The sequence below is a fragment of the Poecilia formosa genome, unplaced genomic scaffold, assembly GCF_000485575.1.
Source record: "Poecilia formosa unplaced genomic scaffold, Poecilia_formosa-5.1.2 Scaffold3, whole genome shotgun sequence".
Lineage (NCBI taxonomy): Eukaryota > Metazoa > Chordata > Actinopteri > Cyprinodontiformes > Poeciliidae > Poecilia > Poecilia formosa.
Genome location: NW_006799942.1, coordinates 599,900 through 620,333, shown reverse-complemented (window position 1 = coordinate 620,333; position 20,434 = coordinate 599,900). Strand labels below are relative to the sequence as shown.

Genomic DNA, 20,434 nt, shown 5'->3' with positions numbered 1-20,434 from the left:
TGGTCCTCAAATGCAGCATTATGTAGAGCAGCGGTCCTGGTTGAAGAGAACCTACATCACGTCAATGCAACTTATGAAAAGCGGCTAAGAAATCCGTTAGTATTTTTATTTTTAATTGAACGTTTTTGAGTTCACTCAAGAAAACTTGACGCATTTGTAGGTTTAACAGAATCTTTTTGTTTTGCGTTGTTGGTCATTTAGCTAGCTAGCAAACGGGCTGCATGTAGCAGGCACGTGGCACAGATGACACGCGCAGGGATAAACTACAACTTGGAGCACAGAGATCCACAAAGACGATGATGCTCTGTGGTGAGACCAGTTGTGAATCGTCTCATGCTATGAGAAATGTCAAGCCTCACTTTAGTCTTCCATGGCCGAAACCACTCAAGCACCAGAGGCACATCTGTTTAAATAAAATACAATAAATAAAACACAAATGAGTAAATTCTACAGCATTTAATTTTCCTGATGACTCACAGACGATGGTATTAATGTGTTACACAAAATATAACTGCTACACAGATCATAATACCTTGATGAAAAATTTTTTTAGATTGGGTTTTCAATAATTAAAGTGATCTTAAAATGTTTTAAACTTTAAACTGTAAACAAATGCTACAATTGTCATGACTCCCTCAAGTCGAAGGGTAATAAAACAGCAAAAATAAATGTAATATTTATTGTTACATAAATAAGGGGATTTCCTGTTATCTTCATCCATTTGTTGTCAATCCGATAACATTCGACCCGAATTCAAACACCACTTCAGGTGGACAAACCTGTGTAAACCACTACAATTGTTCACTGCAAACTTATAATGCGCTTGAATCACTGCAGAATGATTAAATGCAATCCAAACTCAAGATCACACACAGGATTGGGTTTGAGATGTTTACGATTAATAGCAACATGGAATGTGTGTATTTCAGGGAAGTGACCCAAAGACACAGGACATACAAACCCAAAGATGCAGGACATACAAACCCAAAGACGCAGGACATACAAACACTAAACAAATGGAAAATTGTTAGCCCGCCCTCACGAAGACTAACGATCCAAAGCTGGGCGGACTAACACAAATAAAGAAAATCAAACTAAAGGACAGCAGGAAGCAGTGATAGAACTGTAAAAACAAAAATACAAAAATTACTAAATACTTATGAAGTCACTTTAATTACATCAATCTAAAACAAATTAAAAACTCTGCACACCTGCATTGCATGAACCAGCACTCCAAGTCAAATTTGAAGGATCTAGTGTAGCCCTACCAAATAAAAAAACAATATAAAAAACATACAATCCAATCTAATTAAACAGACAAATGTATAAAGCCTACCGGTGGCGTCAAACAACCACACACCCAGGAAACGCTACCACTGGAACATCACTAACAGTGTGGCTCTGTATAAAAACACCACATCAGCTCTTACTGTATTATAAAAGGGACCGATTTAAAACAGTTTACCTCCAGACCTACCACAGCCAGCAAACAATGGAAAGCGTGGGCCCAACACACACCTGTTCACACAGGAAATTGACACTGTCGCCACCACCCTTCCAGCTTCCCTTTTATGGGAGCTCAGGCTGTAATTAGGCTGTGACACCTTGTGGTGCCACCTGTTACACAATGAACTGCAACAAAGTCTGAAGATGCAGCAGTCTTTGTCAACGTAGAGAATTTGTGGCTCTGGTTCCCCATTATTGTGGAAACGCATGACAATCCCCTGGCACAGTTCCTCCAACCCTGCTCCTTCACCTGTGGTCAGCAGCACACAGTTCAGAACTTGGCCATACTTATTGGTGATGTTTGTCATCCATGTAGCTGTTTCAGAAATTCCACCAGCAAGTTTTTTGGTAATCTGTTTGGCTAAAAACAAACAAACAAACAAACAAACAAACAAACAATTATAATCTGATTATAATTTGGAAATAAGAGGTGTTTTACTATACCTTTCTGGTTGAGTCAAGCTTTAAAATTCTGCCGTATGGTGATGTGATGACACCCTTCATCTTGGACAAGTGACGAAGTATTTCGTTGGCATGCACAGTCTCAAATCACTGTGCAAGAGGAAGGGGGATAAACTGGTGGATTCTGATAGACCACCGCATGGCTCCTAGCTAAGGCGCTCTTCTTTTTGTAAAGCTCACAGTCAAACAGATAATTGATGCTGCGTTTTGTCCACTCATCACTGTGCAGTTCTTCTAATGCTTGCTGCACATAACTCGAGCTACTTCCAGCAGTTTGTGGTTTCAGGAAAGTCACATACTTTTTGCCCAGAGCCAGTTGCGTAGTGAGAACTGATTTAGCACCTTAGTGCTCCATGGTCAAACAGGAATCATGCATTTACTGCATCGTGGATAATCTCCCCCAATCAAATAACACCTTGAATCCAGATCTATCACTTCTCTGACCTTTTTGTAGATCCCAGAGTGATGCATTTTGGTGTTGCACTGATGACACTTTAGTGAAATACCCCACATTCGCATAGGTGCCCATAGAAACATCTGCTGCCTGAAGTAGACCAGGGGATCTGGAAGTGGAGTCATTAACTTTGGTGGACTGGGTGGATGTAACCAGTTTTGGGAGAACTGTTGTTTAAACTGGTCAGTAGGGTTGTAAAGGCACTGTGCAATCCATTCCTGGTCTGCTGGCTTGATGACCCGCAAAAACTGCTTGGGAAGAAAGCTTACCCAGTTCACCTCTGGAGGCCTAAGGTGGACAATAGGAGAAGAAGCAACCAAAGGAATTGGCTAGGGTGTTGTGCTGGTGCAAGGCACTCTTGTGGCTGAAGTGCTGGTTTCCTGGGAGGTGTTGCTGGTTTACGGGGAGATGCTGCTGGTATCCCATGTTGTGATTTTAATGCTAGTAGTCGGTCTGGCAGAGATGGTGATGTTTGGCGTGGTGGATCTTGACCTTCTTCAATATGATGAAGCAGCCGAACTGCACCCTTGACCCTTTTCCCACAATACTCAAGTCAGATAAATGTTCAGAGAAAAGTTTGACTAACTGACATGGTGGGAGATTGGCAGCTCCCTGAACTTGAGCTCCTCTGCGCTGTCTGGTCAGCTGGGACTGTGTCTACATTTGAACTGTTCTGTGTGGCTGGATCTGCTGCAGCTTCAACTACGCTTGAGCTCTTTTGCATGGCAGGATTAACTGTTTTTATGGTAACAAAATCATACAAAAAAAAAAAACTTATGTGAAACACTTAAAACTTTCTACAGTCATCGGTATGAAACATAGCCTTTTTATCATCCATTGTATACAATAAAAAAAAGAAATTACTTACCGTTTGATAACCGCAGTTGCAGGGGATTTTTTCTCCCAAATATGTTGGTTGTCCAGACTTTTTGATTGAAGACAGGAACCAGTGGACATGGGTCTGTCTGCTGGATGACAGACTTCCATCTTCTGACTCCAGGTCTCTTCCCGGTGGTAAACCTGAACTTCTCCTGAGCATACAGCTGCATAACACCAGCCCAATAAGGATGTCAAAGATGGTTTTCCTGTCTTCATCATCCTTAAAAAACTGTACAAATCACTGCAGATGTCAGAATAATATTTCAAGCAACAGTAGCTCTTTAACTGAATGATAGACACAGATAAAATGTGAGAAACATAAATCACTAAAGAGCAAAGACTGGAAGCAGTGTTCCTGGTAGTTTGGATACCACGAAACAGTGGTAATGGCAATGTATAAGAATTAAAGAATATTTACAAATAGCACTGAGAAAAGTGTATATTCTCAGCTTCTGAAATGCAGCAAGGCTCCTATTAGGTTTGCAAGGTACCCGTTAGATTTCCTTTCTCCTCCTGCTCTTCCAGTCACTCTCAATTTCCCAATCTCTTCCTTTGTCTTCCTCTACCTAATCTGTATATCTTTCTGAAGAATGTATTTTTTCAGGATGACTCCATCTTTGGCTAGCATCTCCATGAACTCTTGGCAAAGGAGGTTCATGTTTGTCTTCACGGTAAGCATGACCTTGATGGTAGGAACAGTGAACCTATTTCTGGTATCAGTCCATATATTGTTCATGGAGAATACCCTCTCTCTATTGGTGCATTACTTCCAGGTAAGGTAAGCACAAGACAACAGACACTAATCTAGTGTGTGGGATGCCATTTTCTTTAAAGTGGTTAAACAGCAATGGTCTTGTTGGTGCAACTTTTATTTGTTCTGTAAAATAGGCTGATAGAAACAAGTAAAAGTCAAGTAATGTAATGTTGACTGTAATATTCTGGCTTTTCATATCACTCCTCACTTTTATTGGTTATTTATTTATTTATTTATTTTTTTTGTAGGAAGATTGCCCATTGCCTCCTTCCTTTAACATTTAAGTAAGCATCTGATTCACTTTAAATACCCAGCCAATGCTAAAGCAACTGCTTAAAGTATCATAGCTTTAGTATCATACCATTTGAGACTTGTTTGAAGATATTAGAAGTCTGCTTAAGTCTTCCCTGACGTCAAAGAGGTAGTAACCGAACAGGAATCCGGATGTCTTGATTGAAACTGTGAATTTCGTTTGGTCCTCAAATGCAGCATTATGTAGAGCAGCGGTCCTGGTTGAAGAGAACTTTCCTCACGGTAGTGCACGTTATGAAACGAGGTTAAGAAATAAGTAAGTGTATATTTATGTATTTTTATTTTTAATTGAACGGTTTAGAGTTTACTTGAGAAAACAAGACGCGTTTGTAGGTTTAACAGAATATTTTTGCTTTGCGTTGTTGGTCATTAAGCTAGCTAGCAAACGGGCTGCATGTAGCACGCACGTGGCATAAATGAAACGTCTTAGAAATGAACTAAAGTTGCAAATGGCTAAAAAGTGTAATTAAAAATGACTGCAAAATTAACGAGTTATTATGTGCTAGTGGGAATGCTACACCAAAATTTGGACACAGGCTTGGAGTCCCTCATTAAAGGTTAAAACAAAATTTATAGTCGTCATGAAAGTTTTCTCATTGTGTAGTTTCAAACATTTGTGAAGTGGACCATACAAATTCTTTCTGCCATGTCATGCCATATCAATCAAAATGAGTGAAAAAAAACCCCAAAACAAAATAACTTGCGAACAAATTATGTTGAGCTTAAGAAATTCTCTTAAGCTGCCAGTCAGTTTCTTAATTTCACAAAGTGATTATACCTGACTTTTGCGGTAAATCACCTTCTTTTTCTGCAAAACTCATTTGTTCAGAGGAGAAGCAGCTCAAGTTATGAATGGTGGCGAGCATTTAGTTAATGATATTGGTGGGCATATCTAAATAATATTGTAATCTCCGTTTTTGATGAGGAGTGTTGATTGTTTAGCAACTTTCTCTATAAACATTGCTTTTTAGTGCATGCATTTCTTGATCTGACACGTCATAAACGTGAGATTGATCAAAAATGTTGGTGTGATCAGTTTCCCCTTATGAGAGTGGGAAAAAATATGGATCTAAATTTCATGATATCAAGAAAAGATACATATTTCGACGAGGATGGGATTCGAACCCACGCGTGCAGAGCACAATGGATTAGCAGTCCATCGCCTTAACCACTCGGCCACCTCGTCATACAAATATGTGTGATGTCATTCATTAATAACAGCGTATGTCAAAAGTTGTACATTTTTATTTGTTTCGTTGTGTGTAGATGAATGGCTAATGAGAAGCTACATGCTGATGGTTGTCTGATCGATTTTGTAGTACTACGTTAGGAATCCTACAATTTTAAACGTGCCTACCTTCTAATTGGTTAAAAATGTAAGTCAACTACAAAATACGACCTTTTTATTGGTTGAGAGGCGGGACTAGCGCTGAATGAGCACAGGAAGTGAACAGCGTGAGACTGCACTTTGACGTTCGGGGGAGACGTTAACAGTTTTGAGGTAATGGATTTTTCCATTTCATCTGGACCTTTTTAATTAAGTATTCATTAGAAGACAAACGAGTATGTGATTATTTTCATACATGATTAAAAGCCGTGATGTGGGGTGTTCTAGTTGGAGTTGTATCAGTGTGTTTGTACTCTACAGACTGCAGGATTTAGCCGCTAGGAGCTAATGTTCACATTATTAACTCTCGCCTTTACTCAGCCTGTACTTTAAAAAGACTTACAAGATCTGCTGGTGGTTAAAAGAGTGGGTAATCACTGTGATTATCGAAACTGAAAACAATTTTTCCAGACTGGTTCCTGTTAAACCTGTCTCATGTCTCAACAGCTGCCTTATGTGGTTGTTGCAATAAATCTGCCTTTGTTTGTGTGCATGCTTCTCAATCCTCATAAAGTGGCCTAAAATGTCTATTGTAGAAAAAAGCTGCAGAAACTTTTAATTGTGAATTACTACAAAAATAAATTTAGCAGCAGCTCAAGATCCTAGCTGAATCTTGACTTAGATGAAATCTCACATCTTATTGCATAAATAACTTCTTACACATTAAGGAAATCAGCCCCCAGATTTATGAGTTAATTTATGGAAACAAAATATCTTTTGCTGCTTTCTCAAGTAAAACTGTATGAAATTAAACACTGAAAATATCCATGTGGCAAGCTCTTTCACTTTTCATGTCCAGTCAGATTAGTTTCAAACCAAACATGACTGCAATGTAAGACATTTTATTAAGTAACAGTAAACTTACTTAATGGTACATACAGAACTCACCTTAATATTGTGATTCAACTAAATCCGACAATATATGTTGGATTTTATCTTATCAAGTTAGGTTGCAAAATAAAAAGCCTCAGTTTTAGTTTGTTAGAAGAAATCTTTTTAAAGTTATGTCAACGAAGTTTGTACGTTCAACTGTATTTTTTACAGAGACTCTATTAAATCTGTCTTTGTCTTATTCCTGATTCATTTCTTTCATTTTTGGAATGTTTTTTGTTATGTTTTGCAACTACAATACATACTTAATTCTCGTAGTAGGGATATTTTTGCTTAGCGAATGAATGCATTTTTCATAAGTTTATGGACGGTTTATGATGGTTTAACACACTTACCTCAAACTTTGTCAATATGGATTAAGCAACACCATAATCTGCAGCTCTTGGCATTTGTGGATAGTACTAACTTATTCACCTAAATTTGTGAGGATACAGTAAATACACAACTATTCTCATAAAAGCAACATTAAAGTTTTACCAGATCAGATCTGCTGAACATGGCAGAAAATTTAAAAAATATATCCCTTTCACATGTGATTAGGAAACTGCTTTTGTTACAGAAAGGCTGTGCTGCAGTATCTTCTGCCTGATGATATCAGTTTAAAAGTATAAATACCTAACAATGCTCTTTTTATAAGCGATTGGGTGGGACAGTTTAATAGTAAAATAATCCAAGTGTATTCAGATTAAATTCATCCCTAACGTATTCTTGAGTTGTGATTATAGAGGATATTAAAAAACACATGCATAGGAATGTACATGCAAATAAATGCATTGTGAGGCACATTATAGGACCTAGATATGCTTTAAATCTTCTACAACATGTGGGTCGTTTAACACGGATCATGTCAGTTTTTTTTATTTCTTTCATGCAGTACCTTTTCAGCGTTATTGACTTACTCAGAACAAAGATGGTGGACTCTCAGTACTACCTCCCAAATGACATTGGGATCTCAGCACTAGACTGCCGCGAGGCCTTTCGTTTGCTGTCACCTCAGGAGAAGATGTACGCCCACTACCTGTCACGGGCCGCTTGGTGAGTTACACACCTCCAGTCAGGAAATATTTATAAAATATTAATCAGTCAAAGGGGACTGCTTCTGAAGCGCATTGTTTGGGAACTGAAAGTTAAGGGAACTGAAAGTTGTAGCCTCAGTTCTTTTTTTTAAATTTTTTTTATTTTATATTTTGTCTTAGGTATGGTGGTCTGGTGGTGCTGCTGCAGACCTCTCCAGAGTCTGCAAACATCTTTGTCCTGCTGCAGAGGATTTTTAGGAAGCAGACTCCGGATCAGCTGGAGCAGGTCGCTAAAGCAGCTGGTGTCAGCTCTGAGGATTACCAGGTACATAATCATATATTTCAGAGTTGTTTACAGTGCAGTCATTACAAAACGTGTTCTTTTTATGAAGCAGTTTTCTGCTTGTTGTCTGTAGGCCTTCTTGGTGTATGCTGCTGGTGTATATGCAAACATGGGCAACTACAAGTCTTTTGGAGACACCAAATTCATTCCAAATCTGCCAAAGGTAAACCACAGATAAAACAAAACGTTTGTTGTAAATGTTGTTAATCTGCTTCATATCACTTTAAAAGAAGCTTGTGACTTTAGTGCATACCTGAGCTGTGCACATGTGTTAAATGTTTATCCAGGACAAGCTGGAGGCTCTGGTGAGGGCCAGCCAAGCGTTTCAGGAGAATCCCACTGAGATGGAGGCTCTGTGGGGCAGCAGCTCATGCCTCATTTACTCCCTGGAAGACAGACAGAAACAACTTGGGCTGGGCGATAAGGTGGGACCTGATATAATACATATTCATTCCATTTTCTGAGGTGATATTATTTTATATGGTATAAACTGAGCAGATTTCACAACTGTTAGTATGTTTTAAGCTGCACTCTATTGATTAACTCTAGCTGCCTTTGTTACTATGTTTGAAATGTATTTCTCTTACAAGAAGTGACATATTTAAGTTGCATGTAAAAATGTTGTTTATTTTGTAAAGATATTGTTGCTTTGCTTTCTGTTTTCATAGTTATTCTTTTTGCTGTTGCAAAACACAGCTGGGGAACTATGATGTTCTGTAAATGGATGACCCTAAAGTACATGATTTTTTTTCCTTTGTTTTCAGGGAATTACCACTTATTTCTCAGGAAACTGCTGTCTGGAGGATGCGGAGCTGGCTCAAAGATTTCTGGACTCAAGAGTGAGTAAACCAGTTTCAAGACCATTCTGCTGTTTTTCTGAAATTGTGTTCTAGACTGATTTTTATTTTTAGTCTTGGACTTTTCACATCTATACCAGAGAGATTTTGTGAAAATCTGACCTACAGATACAAATTTGTATAGATTTTGAAAAATAGAAATTTTTCTACTTTGTTAAATGAAAAACTAAAATGTGTTATAATCAACAAGTACAGTAAAATTACCTGGAATATGGGTCAGAGGTAAATAAAGTGATGTTAAAAACATTTTTGTACATCTCATTCACTCCTTTACAAGACAAATTGTTGCATTTTTTAAATGTACACTGATAATGCAATAGTCACTGTTTTGGAACATAGGGGGATTTTTTTCGACAAATATCTCTTGCTCAAAAGAAGATCCAATTTCAGTCGTTCACGGTTCAATCATGTACAGTTACAACAGGCTGCAAATATCTCTTTTCTGTCTTTTCCTACGATATCGATTATGTAGATTAATTGATGTAGATAATATTCACTTCTTTAAGTTATCGTTTATTCTTGTCTGTTTCCAGAAACTCTCTGCTTACAACACACGTCTGTTCAAGAGGGAAAATGGAGGAAAACCCTGCTATGAGGTTCGCTTGGCTTCAGCTGTTCAAAAAGGTCAGAACTGGTGAAAAATAACTCTTTTAATAAATATTACCATCAATCAGACTGTCGACCTGCAATCTGACATTATAGTTAGTAATACAAATTGGATGAAATATAGTGAATGACATAAGTGAAATGAAGAGGTTGAACATTATTTGACAGACTGTGCAGTGGATGGGGAGGCTGGGTCGTCCTGCGGCAGCTTCACCTTTGAGGACAAAGAGTTCATTGTTAAGAGGGGAGACTACAGTCCTCTCATGGAAAAAGTCTGCCATTATCTCCAAGAAGCCCAGGTGAGATGAGAAGAAACGGTGGGACACAATTTCACTGCTTTTCTTTTCTTTGTTTGGGTCTTTTGCAGCAATAAAAACAAAATCGTTTTAGATGTAGGAATTTAGATTAGATAGATTTAGTTTATAAATACAGTTCAAATTTTACTCAAACATATTGATGATGAAGGGCTTATGAAAAGCCAAATCATAAGCGGCCTTAGCATCAATGTTGTTTTAGGATTTAAAGAACTGATGGATCAGAGTCCAAGTCGGTGAACGTTTCCAATTTAAACATGCAGAGAAGTTGTGTTTTTCCTTTCAACTTTCTTCATTCTGCTTTTATGTATTAATGTTAAACAGGCGTATGCTGCTAATGACAACCAGAAGAAGATGCTGGAAGAGTACCGGCGCAGTTTTGAATTTGGTTCTATTGAAGCCCACAAAGAAGGCTCCCGGTTTTGGATCAAGGACAAAGGGCCGATTGTTGAGAGGTGAAATGCAGCACTGCTTCAGTAGTCACAACCTAACCTTCCTACAAATTATACCACATGTTTTAGATTAAATTTGTATTATCTGTAACCTCCAAGTTGTGTACAAATAACTATGACGGTTTTTACTTTCGTTAAGATTTACCTCCTCATAAATCTTGTTTAAACAGTTCTGTTTTTTTTTAATGGCCGTTCACTTCAAACATCGACCTTTGCTCTGTCTACAGTCAGTGCTACTTTATTGATCTCTTAAACTTTTATCCCTCTCCTTTGCTGCTTTTTTTTCTTTCACTTTCTCAGCTACATAGGTTTCATAGAGAGCTACAGAGACCCTTTTGGCTCCCGAGGAGAGTTTGAAGGTAACTGAAAAGATGACAGAGATACTGCAGAATAAATAGACAATCAAAAAGCAAATCAGCACAGTTTTAAAACACCTTGAAGGCTGTTTTCTGCTGCTTTAAACATCATTACTGATTCAGCTGTGCTATCTTACAGCAAGTAAAAATGCCACACACCATGAAGAGCTGATTCTGATTGGTGTGGGAATTTTACAGTAGCAGGAAGCCTGCTATCATCCTAAACAAACAATAAACGTCCGACTGCAGAGGAAGCTCAGTCACCTTATAATCCACTGATCAATGCAATCTCTTTGTGACGGTTTGTGTTGTTTTTAGAGTTTATTAAACTATTAATTAGGGCTGGACGACATGGCTGGAAAATTTATCACAATATAAGCGTTTCATATTAGTCGATTATTGATAATTAAGTATCTTAAATACTGCCAAACTGGTAGCGTGACTTTTCCTGTTTGATCCACAGTTTTCACTCTACAACGTTGTTTTTTTATTTTTAAGCAGTTATGAAGCATGGTGGCAAAACTTTAAACTGTTGCTGCAAGCTACTCAGCAAGCTGTTGCTAGGTAACCATGTTAATTAATAGGTTGTTGCTAGGTTACCAAAGAGTGAGTGAGTAAATTCAAGCCTTTCCTCTGCCTAAATTACCCAGAATGCTGTCCGGTTCTGGATCAGAGTGGAGTGAAATTATTGAATATCAGACCTATCATCTATTGTTATTGATCAGGTGTTTATTGATTTATTGTCCAGCCTATTAACCTAAAAAAGGTTTATGTTTTAAATATTTTCCCATGTCAGAAGAGAACTGCCATTTTATATTCTCTAGCAGGTTATTGTCAAAACTGTATTGGTCATATTTGCTAATTACTGGCTGTCAATTGAGAATAAAACTTGTAGAAATTAGAAAACATTGAAACAATAAGTTAGGCAGACCTTGGAGGGACCAACTTTTTAACTCTCATAAATCTCTCCTGGCTTTGGATTGATTTATTTGTTGGTCTTATGCTTTGTGGACCTAATAGAAAGCCAAAAGACTCTGGATGTGTGTGAAATATTTACAGTTTAAACAAATGTGTGTGCTTTTCTAACTGACCGTGCTTGTAGGATTTGTGGCCGTTGTGAACAAGGCGATGAGCGAGCGTTTTGCCAGGCTGGTGAGCTCAGCAGAAGTCCTGCTTCCTGAGCTGCCCTGGCCCCAGCAGTTTGAGAAGGACACCTTCCTTAAACCCGACTTCACTTCCCTGGATGTTCTCACGTTTGCCGGCAGTGGAATTCCAGCCGGGATTAACATCCCAAACTGTACGTGCACAGAGTCCAACTTAATCTGGGTTCTGTTTGCCAGTTTAAAAAAAACAAACATTAAACCTATCTGTTTGTTTTTCTACATAAAGATGATGACATCAGGCAGTCGGAAGGCTTTAAAAACGTATCTCTTGGGAATGTGCTGGCGGTGGCCTACGCCACACAGAAGGAAAAACTCACATTCCTTGAAGAGAAGGACAAGGTAGCATCCTCCTCATGCTCTCACACAGTGTCTCCTTATGGATGACCATACGTGTCTGATTGCATGCTACATGCTGTTTTCTACCTCAGGATTTGTTCATCAAATGGAAGGGTCCATCCTTTGAGGTGCAGGTTGGTCTCCATGAGCTCCTGGGTCATGGAAGTGGCAAGCTGTTTGTCCAGGTCAGCTAAACTGTTTATTTTACCCTCAGATTATTCCTCTCTAATTGTTTTAATGAGAAAAATTAATGTGTAAGCAATGAAAATTTGTTGACCTGTTTCCTAAGGATGACCGTGGGAAGTTCAACTTCGACCAGAGTAACGTGGTTAACCCAGAGACAGGGGAAAAGGTGAGCTTTGACTGCGCAGTTAACATTCATTACTAACTCTTATGTTCTGGGCTTTAAACACTAAAGATGCCTCACTACCTCGCAGGTGTCCAGTTGGTATCGGGGCAGTGAGACGTGGGACAGTAAATTCTCCACGATTGCGTCTTCCTATGAAGAATGCAGAGCTGAATGTGTTGGCCTCTATCTGTGCCTGAACAAGCAAGTGCTGAGGTATGCTTTGTACTGTTGTATTACCATTTTATATTAAATATACCTTATATGTATCTATTGAAAATATTGAACTGTGAAATTTTTCAGTGTTTCGTGCCTCTGTTACACCACAGATCCAGCTGTAGATGGAAAAGAAACAAAAAAAAAACTCTAAAAGTTGCATATTTAGTCATCTTTTTTTTGTTGTTGTTGTTGTAAGGGTATTTTTCTGATGAAAAGAAGTTATATCTTTATCTGTACCCTTAAGATCAGCTTTATTTTGGTTCATCTCCATCTATGGCTGAAAGAACCCGGTATGTAAAAAGTTATGTGTGTGTGTGTGTCCCAGTATTTTTGGCCATGAGGCTCAGGAGGCTGAGGATGTGGTGTACATCAACTGGCTGAGCATGGTCAGAGCTGGGCTGCTGGGTCTGGAGTTCTACACGCCTGAGAGCAAGAGCTGGAGACAGGTAATCCATCCACCTGAGGCGTAGCTGGACTTTCAGTCACACAGATATCTGGTGTTTACATGAAAAGTCATCTTACACACCATTTACCACGGCTTTCCCATCATTAGTTTGCAGTGGCTGTGATGCTTTACACTTTGTTTATGTGAAGTTGGACTGTGTGCTTACATCACTGTCAGAAGAGGGGTCCAGTCGGTTACTTTGTGTCTGTCTGCATCAGGCTCACATGCAGGCCCGCTTCGTGATCCTGCGTGTGCTGCTGGAGGCAGGGGAAGGTCTGGTGGGCTTGGAGGAGGTGGAGGGGCAGGACGGCAAACCCGACGCACGGATCACTCTGGACCGGAGCAAGATCAGCACCGTGGGCAAGGACGCCATCCACAGGTTCCTCTGTAAACTGCAGGTACATCCAGTTCATGGGAAATGCACAGCAGCTTGATTATACACTGTTTATCATTCATTTTTTTATAAGTTTGTAGGAAATTAACGAGCAAATTCATCAGTTGGTGTGTGGGAATAACTAATTACATCTGAACTTCTTGATATTTTATAAAATTATAAACACAAAGAAGAGAGTGTTTATTTTGGATTATATGTTATAGAAATATAATATAAAATTATTATTTTTGGAATATAAACACCTGAAAAATGAGGCATTTTAAAACAATACATTGTTGCTGTGGTTGTGAGTTTTGGGTCTTTGTGCAGCTTCTGAGTAGAACTTATTTGTAGACAAAGAAGGTTTTTCATCTTCGATGCAAAATGTAAATATTCTTTGGCTTAATTACTGCTGTGACTATGTTGTTCTTTTACCAAATGGCTTTTTTAATCTATAAACTATTTAACAATCAATTACTAAACCAGTTGTCAATTATGTTTAACAATTGATTAATCTAATTAATTGTTTCAGTCCTAAGGTGTTCTAATGTTGGAATATCATTTTAAAACCTCATGCTCCTTTAATCTTCTCCATATCTTTCTCCCTGGCCTATATGTTTTTTTTTTTGTTTTTTTTTACTAATGTTCTTCAAAACATTCAACAGTTGATTTGTTTTGAAAATAAATTATATGTTGACATATTTCCTATTTATGTGCCTTCTGAAGGGAATTTGTTATGATTTATTTTATTTTTGGACTGTGGGAGTAAAGAATACAAATGCAGATTATTATTTACAAAAAAATTGGAGAACAAAATATCATTTTTGTCACTTAACAGTTATGTGCCTCTGGTTTATCACTTAAAATCCCACCAAAACACATTGAAGTTTGTGATGTGTAATGCGACTAAACATGTAAAGGTTTATGGGGTATTAGTACTTTTCCAAGGCTGTGTCTTTTGTGTTTGCATTTTTAACAGGTTTAGTTTTTCCTGTATGCATCATTATTTAGAAAAGTGCATAAATTCTTAAAATGTTCAAATTAATGTGCAAAAGTACTAAAGTCTGTGAAGTTTGTCTGACTTTTACATATATTGTCTTAGCTAAACTACAAGTATATGATTTCCAAGTACTGCTGTTGATCATTTCTGCTTTAATTATCCTGTTGAAATCTAAAGCCAACGAATGTCTAATCTGATCCCACTTATTTTCAGGTGTTTAAGTCAACCGCTGATGTGGAAGGAGGCAGAGCTCTCTACGAGGGTTACTCCACTGTCGGCGACACCGGCGCTCACAACTTCCTGCGTCTGCGTGAGACCGTGCTGCTTCGCAAAGAAGCTCGCAAAATGTTTGTTCAGGCAAACACCAGGATCAGTGGCAATAAGCTGGAGTTTGGTGACAGACACATGAATCAGACAGGAGGTAAATTAAATGGCTACCAGAAGCTAAAAATGGATTATTACAACCAGTGTTATAAAGACAAACATAAAATTTAAGTTGTGAATAAATTATGGTTGTAGTGCTGCCAAATCCTGGTAATTATTATTTTCTGCCGTTCAACTTGTGTCGCTCTGTGCTGCTTCCAGGGGAGAACGTGGAGCTGGTGGAATATGAAAGCAGTGCTGCAGGTCTGATTCGCTCCTTCACCGAGCGCTTCCAAGACGACGCGGAGCAGCTGGAAGCCGTCCTTTTGGATCTGAACAAAACTGACGCCTGTTACTGGTGTTGATGAATCATTGGCTCCACAGGTTTAAAAAATAACTATGGAAGTCTGTTTTTATGTCCTGAGAAGGTCTAAATGAGGCAGTGAAAAGAAAATTCTTAAAATCAATAAGCCATAAGATGTGCACAAGTTGCTGTTTTGTTCACATTATGTTGGATTGTTGAAATGTTCTTGTTCAAATTTAGGCGAGTATAAGTGAACTGATTTGTAATGCAACAGATCTCTTTGTAAAAGCCACTTGGAACACATTTTGTAATAAGAAGTATTAGAAAAAATGGAACCTGGAAATGAAATAGATTCTTACATTAAGTTTTTTTCTGTCATGACATTTGTCATTCTGTACCTAAACTGATTTTGACGGTTAATTTGTGGCTAAAAATAAAATAAATCTGTCTGACTTTTTTGTTTATTTTTACAAGTTTTAGAAAAGTTCAAAGGTAGGTAATCCTAGTCTGCAAGTTTCACAATAATAAAACATTTTTTTAGTCCAGTCATAACGTTAATTAGAAACAAATGACTAAGCACAAAAATGTACATTTGGGTTTTTTATGTCTTTGTGTTTATATTTTAAAATCTTTGTGAACCAAACAAAAAAATAAAACAACATATTAAGTGAAACTATATTACTTTGCTACATATTTTACAACTTACCAATATTGTTCAGTGCATTGAGGAAAAATGTTTCTTGTTTCTGACTGCTTATTACTCCTGTGCAATGGTCTTATAATATACTCTAGTACATAAACTACTGGACAAATGATCTTTTATCATATTTTTATACTCCCATTAAAATATGTTTAGCAGTTAATGAAGTGGAAAGATATCAGAACAACATCATTACATTACATGTCAAAATTGAAGATAAATAAATACCAGGTGATGCATGATTTTTTTTTTCATTCATAGTTTATTATTTATTTATTAATTCCCATTTGATCCCATAATAAAATGAATTTTGTATTTTAACAATTATTTTAGTATATATTAGTTATCTCCTATCATTTCTTGAAATTTACAAAAGCCATGATGTTCATGGATTTATTTTTAATAGATCAAAATGTGCTACTGTATTAATATTTTAATTACATAAAATAAAAATAAGCAGCATATTTAGTTGAGAATGATTTATTTACAACTTGCAAGAACAAGAATCTATATTTGCAGATTGAAAGCGATTGGTATGGAGGGGTTTGTTCTGCAAACATTTCAACTGTTGTCACTAATTTTAGCTGAGTTAAATTTTAAAAATGACTAATTGAAAAGGAAGACCACATAAACCACGTTTTAAAAAACGTCATTCAAATATTAATTATTCCTATAAGATATCTCTGCTCATTCTTGAAAAATGTTTAAAACATTAACTATTTTTGAAATGAATCAACAGTCTAAGGTGCTTGCTCATCACTTTGTTTAAGTGTGTCCTGTTTATGGGGTAACTGAGGTGGAGTCTCTGCTGCTTCTTCAAGATTACTTTCAGAACTGAAGATTTCTGCTTCAGCGTTCTTTACATCCATATTGTTCTCCTCTTTCTCCTTCTTTTCATCCGAATCCTTTGCCTGTCCATCATCGTCTTTATCCCTACCCGTGTGTGCTGCTTCATCCTCAGCCTCCTGCACTGATCTCTGCTCATCTGGTCCTGAAGGAGCAGCCTCTGCACAGCAGACTTGTTCTGACAGCGAAGAGGAGCTCATAGAGGTTACAGGGGAGAGGGATGGAGAAATGCTGGGAGAGTCGTATGGGGAGAGAGAGAGAGGCATTTTGGGGGATACAGACGGGGACTGATAAGGTGAGAAGGATGGGGAAGAACTGGGAGAGTAGCGAGGAGAGCGGGAATGACAAGTTTTGGGGAAAAGAGGGGGGGCTCTTGGAGAAACTGATGGCGACTGGTAAGGAGAAAGCGAGGGAGAGTGGGCACTGACCGCAGAACAAGGCTGCATGTAATCATCTAAAAGATGCTCCATTATGGCTGGTAGTTCAGCTAAAGCCATTTCCTGTTTGATGTCGGCTTCAGTGTGACTCATCTCGCTCTCTGCTTGGCCTTCTTCCTGTATCTCTGGCCAGACATGAAGATCTACTGATGGAGGCTGTTCAACCTGGAGTGTTCCTCCGCTGGGTTTGACTCCCCCTCCTCTTAAATCTTTACATCTCCCTTTGGTTTTAGGCATAAGGGGTGGAGGAGGCGGCGGAGCGAGCGGAGGGGAGAGCGAGCTTGACGTCTCTGTGGAAACTCGAATCTTTAAGCTGCGTTTGAACATGCGCCTTCTGGAGAAAGCATTCTGCGACTGCAAGAAAAGAGGGTTGATGAAGCAGAGGGCGCCCTGACCGGAGCCGCAGTTCAGTTCTTTGGGGCTCCGCGTTGTGATCGGACAAAACTCCTGGAACAGAGTCGGATTTGAATCAGATTTAGTGCCGTTTGAGTGGGGTTCAGCTGCACTGAGCCGGTTCTCTGCATCTGGTTGGAGAACACAGTCTGGCTCCCCTGCACAGTTAGTCTGCAGAAGAACAGGTGGAGCCGATGGTGCAACATCTGGTTTCTCCTCTTTTCTGGGCTTAGGAGGCTCCCGTGGTCCACGGACATTCAGATGGGAACGCCAGAATTCTAGAAAAGAATTGGAATGTTATTATATAGCTTTGAATACAGTAGCTCTCAAAAGTGTACACACCCCTATTTTATTTGATATGTATTTTTTTTCCTTTAATATATCTTAATTTTTAGCTAACTGTTAACCATGTGTTAACTTTTAAACTTTTTTGTTGTCAAATATTTTCCATTGCAACAATTTAGCACTTTAATAGGGGTGTGTGCAATTTCAAAATCCACTGTCTGTGAATGAATTATGTAATTAAATCCCTTCTTCAAAGCTTCAGACAGTTAAATAGTAGGTTGCAATAGCTGCTGTGAGGAAACGGGTAATTCCCTCACCAATTCCCATGTGGGAGATGGACTCGAGCTCCTTGTGTGATGACGCCTTTGCAATGGCTTCAGGAAGCTCCAGAGGAAAAGGCAACACATCTCTGAAATGCAAATGCAACATCCGATTATAATCATTAAATACTTAATGATTAAAGATGGAATATAGATTGGAAGAAGAAATTGACTGAAACAAAACTACAAAGGGGCACCAAGTTTCCCTTTTTTACCTGCTGACACAGTAAAAGGAAATTAGTCGAGGGAGATCTGGAAAGCTGATGGCCGAACTCTCCAGAGACAGAGCTGTTGATAAAAAAGTACAAAAATGTGTCACAGTGGTTAAAAATAGTTTCCATACAACAAGCATATGACGATTTCTGAAATAGTTATTTTTGTGAGACAAGACTGACAAAAACATGGGGTTAGAGGTGGAATAATGTTCTTACTGGACTGCTCTTCCCTGATGCCAAACTCCTGAACAAACGACGGCACACTGTCATCTGCCAAACGAACACAGAGCACGTTCTTTTGGGATGTGCGGGACTTTCTTACCAGGAACGTCTGTAAGATAACAAAACATAATACTGAATGCAAGAGACAGCATGGTGAAAAGACACAAATTAAAAGTGTACAGTCAGTGAAAAAATATTTTTCCCCTTACAGATTTATTCCTATTTAAGACAAAGTCATTGACATTTATCAGTCAGGAAGAGGTTTCAAATTTCTAATCTAATCTAGGTCATTGATCATGATTCAACAACAAGACACAGACTGGACAAAAACCAGCGTCCATGGTTCAAGATGAAAAAACACCAGAAAATATCTTAATGATCTCCAGTAATAATACAAAAGTAAAATTCATTTCAAGAAAAACGATTCTACCAGCAGTCAAACATGGCGGTAGTGTGATGTTCTGGGTCTGCTTTCTGTTTTAGGACTTAGAAAGCTTGTCCTAATTGATGGAGCTTTGAATTCTGCTCTCAGTCAGAAAATCCTTAAGAACATTATCTGGTCATTAATTTGTTACCTTGGACTCAAGCACACTTGGGTCACGGATAGTTTAAACAAGCCACACATGCTTAAAAAAAAATGTAAGTGTGACAAAAAAGCAAAATCAGGAGAAATCTGAGAGTTGCCAAATACTTATTTACAACGCTGTGTGTACATAACAAGAAAGCATGCTGCATAGATTTGTGTCAGACCCCAGGAGGTTCCCTCTGCAGAATGTGCAGCGCGTTTGCGGGGTTGATGGACAGCTGTAGCCAGACAGGAACGGTAAGCAGGAGACGGTCCAACACGCTGATGCTTCTCAGGGAACCCCTTCCTCTTTGAACCCCCAGGAGTTTACACTTTGATGGCTGGGTGGGCTCTGGGAAATCATACAGAGGCTCCTCCTGCTGTGCCATCTGAAAACACACACTCACACATCAGTAACTGCACTGTTATTAGCTGTACCAGTAATGATCAGGCAGTCCAATTATATTATCAGTGTTGATTATGCCTTAGTCAATAAGATGGGTGAGTCTGCTCCACACCTGCAAAGAAAATCTGTGGATTTGAACTGCAAGTCCAGACTTGGTCAACTTGAGCAGCTCTGAGAGAGAGAGAGAGAGAGAGAGAGAGAGAGAGAGAGAGAGAGAGAGAGAGATTAATGAAATGGCAATTCAAGTCAAAGCCTAAACAGACAGAAAACTCTGACATCACATCATATTTAATAATAAAACTTTGTGTCAAACATCAACATCTTTATTTCTATTATGCAGAAACGCTACCGATAGCATGAAGGCCAACATCATGCTGACTGCGCAGCATGCATTCCTAAAACTTCCACTTTGTCTCCTCAAACTCTATCTTTTCCTCAAGCTCTAATCTTGCCATTTAAGTCTGCAGTTCAAATATTAAGATTACCAGATGTTTTTATGTCTATGTACCTTTCCGCTCAGCTCCTGTTTTCTATCCTCTCGGGTTCCAGTTTATCGTGGCGTGCTCCATGTTCTTCCGTCTCCAAGTTTACAACCAAGAAAAGTTCACTGCTCCTTCCACTCCGGCCTGTCATGACGTGCGTCTACAGATCCACAAGAGTGTGTGGCTCCACCTTCCATCTCACCTGGAAGGAGGAGGATGTCACCTGGAAACAAATCTCCTCATACGGTCTTGTAAAAAATGAATAGAATAAAGAAAGAAAATAAGACCGCGCACTACTGATCGGAAAAGCAATGGGTCTCACAACATTCATTGATTGTGGATGACTTCGCCTGGAATAATTTGGTAAAATAGCGCCTCCTGCTGTCGAAAAGCTCAAAATAGAATAATTTCAAAACATAATGCAA

The 20,434-nt window shown here is 38.6% G+C and overlaps 2 protein-coding genes and 1 non-coding gene across 6 annotated transcripts; 1 reads left to right on the top strand and 2 right to left on the bottom strand.

Moving 5' to 3' along the window:
• Window positions 1-2: 2 nt before the first annotated feature.
• On the top strand, window positions 3-15,591 carry dpp3 (dipeptidyl-peptidase 3). Of its 3 annotated transcripts, none has more exons than XM_016672198.1 (19): window positions 3-95; window positions 7,520-7,680; window positions 7,842-7,986; window positions 8,078-8,167; window positions 8,292-8,429; window positions 8,769-8,843; window positions 9,395-9,485; window positions 9,636-9,766; window positions 10,106-10,236; window positions 10,534-10,592; window positions 11,692-11,886; window positions 11,979-12,091; window positions 12,181-12,273; window positions 12,378-12,440; window positions 12,526-12,650; window positions 12,979-13,099; window positions 13,317-13,496; window positions 14,685-14,892; window positions 15,057-15,591. In XM_016672198.1, the coding sequence occupies exons 2-19, from the start codon at window positions 7,556-7,558 to the stop codon at window positions 15,197-15,199; spliced, it is 2,226 nt and encodes a 741-aa protein (XP_016527684.1). In that variant the 5' UTR covers window positions 3-95; window positions 7,520-7,555; the 3' UTR covers window positions 15,200-15,591. The 3 variants fall into 3 exon arrangements, with proteins under 3 accessions (XP_016527684.1, XP_007553177.1, XP_007553169.1); XM_007553115.2 differs by lacking the exon at window positions 3-95 and adding an exon at window positions 4,496-4,623; XM_007553107.2 differs by lacking the exon at window positions 3-95 and adding an exon at window positions 5,765-5,868.
• trnas-gcu (transfer RNA serine (anticodon GCU)) lies at window positions 5,472-5,553 on the bottom strand. Its single transcript has one exon. It is a non-coding gene; the product is annotated as a tRNA-Ser (tRNA).
• A 715-nt stretch (window positions 15,592-16,306) lies between the features above and the next one.
• LOC103138760 (ras and Rab interactor 1-like) lies at window positions 16,307-20,324 on the bottom strand. 2 transcript variants are annotated; one of them, XM_007553101.2, is made up of 7 exons: window positions 20,036-20,324; window positions 19,640-19,698; window positions 19,307-19,510; window positions 18,551-18,665; window positions 18,335-18,407; window positions 18,117-18,208; window positions 16,307-17,792 (listed from the first exon to the last, which is right to left on the bottom strand). In XM_007553101.2, exons 3-7 carry the CDS (start codon window positions 19,508-19,510, stop codon window positions 16,579-16,581), a joined length of 1,698 nt encoding a protein of 565 aa, XP_007553163.1. In that variant the 5' UTR covers window positions 19,640-19,698; window positions 20,036-20,324; the 3' UTR covers window positions 16,307-16,578. The 2 variants fall into 2 exon arrangements, with proteins under 2 accessions (XP_007553163.1, XP_016527675.1); XM_016672189.1 differs by lacking the exon at window positions 19,640-19,698.
• Window positions 20,325-20,434: the final 110 nt, after the last annotated feature.

Bases quoted from the DNA above. Each gene is read 5' to 3' on its own strand.
- dpp3 (XM_016672198.1), top strand. From the start codon at position 7,556: ATGGTGGACTCTCAGTACTACCTCCCAAATGACATTGGGATCTCAGCA. The intron at 12,441-12,525 runs GTGAGCTTTGAC...ACTACCTCGCAG, and splicing joins ACCCAGAGACAGGGGAAAAG to GTGTCCAGTTGGTATCGGGG. The intron at 13,497-14,684 runs GTACATCCAGTT...ACTTATTTTCAG, and splicing joins GGTTCCTCTGTAAACTGCAG to GTGTTTAAGTCAACCGCTGA.
- LOC103138760 (XM_007553101.2), bottom strand. From the start codon at position 19,510: ATGGCACAGCAGGAGGAGCCTCTGTATGATTTCCCAGAGCCCACCCAG. The intron at 18,666-19,306 runs GTCTGACACAAA...GTTATCTTACAG, and splicing joins TGCAGAGGGAACCTCCTGGG to ACGTTCCTGGTAAGAAAGTC. The intron at 18,209-18,334 runs GTAAAAAAGGGA...TTTGCATTTCAG, and splicing joins TCCTTTTACTGTGTCAGCAG to AGATGTGTTGCCTTTTCCTC.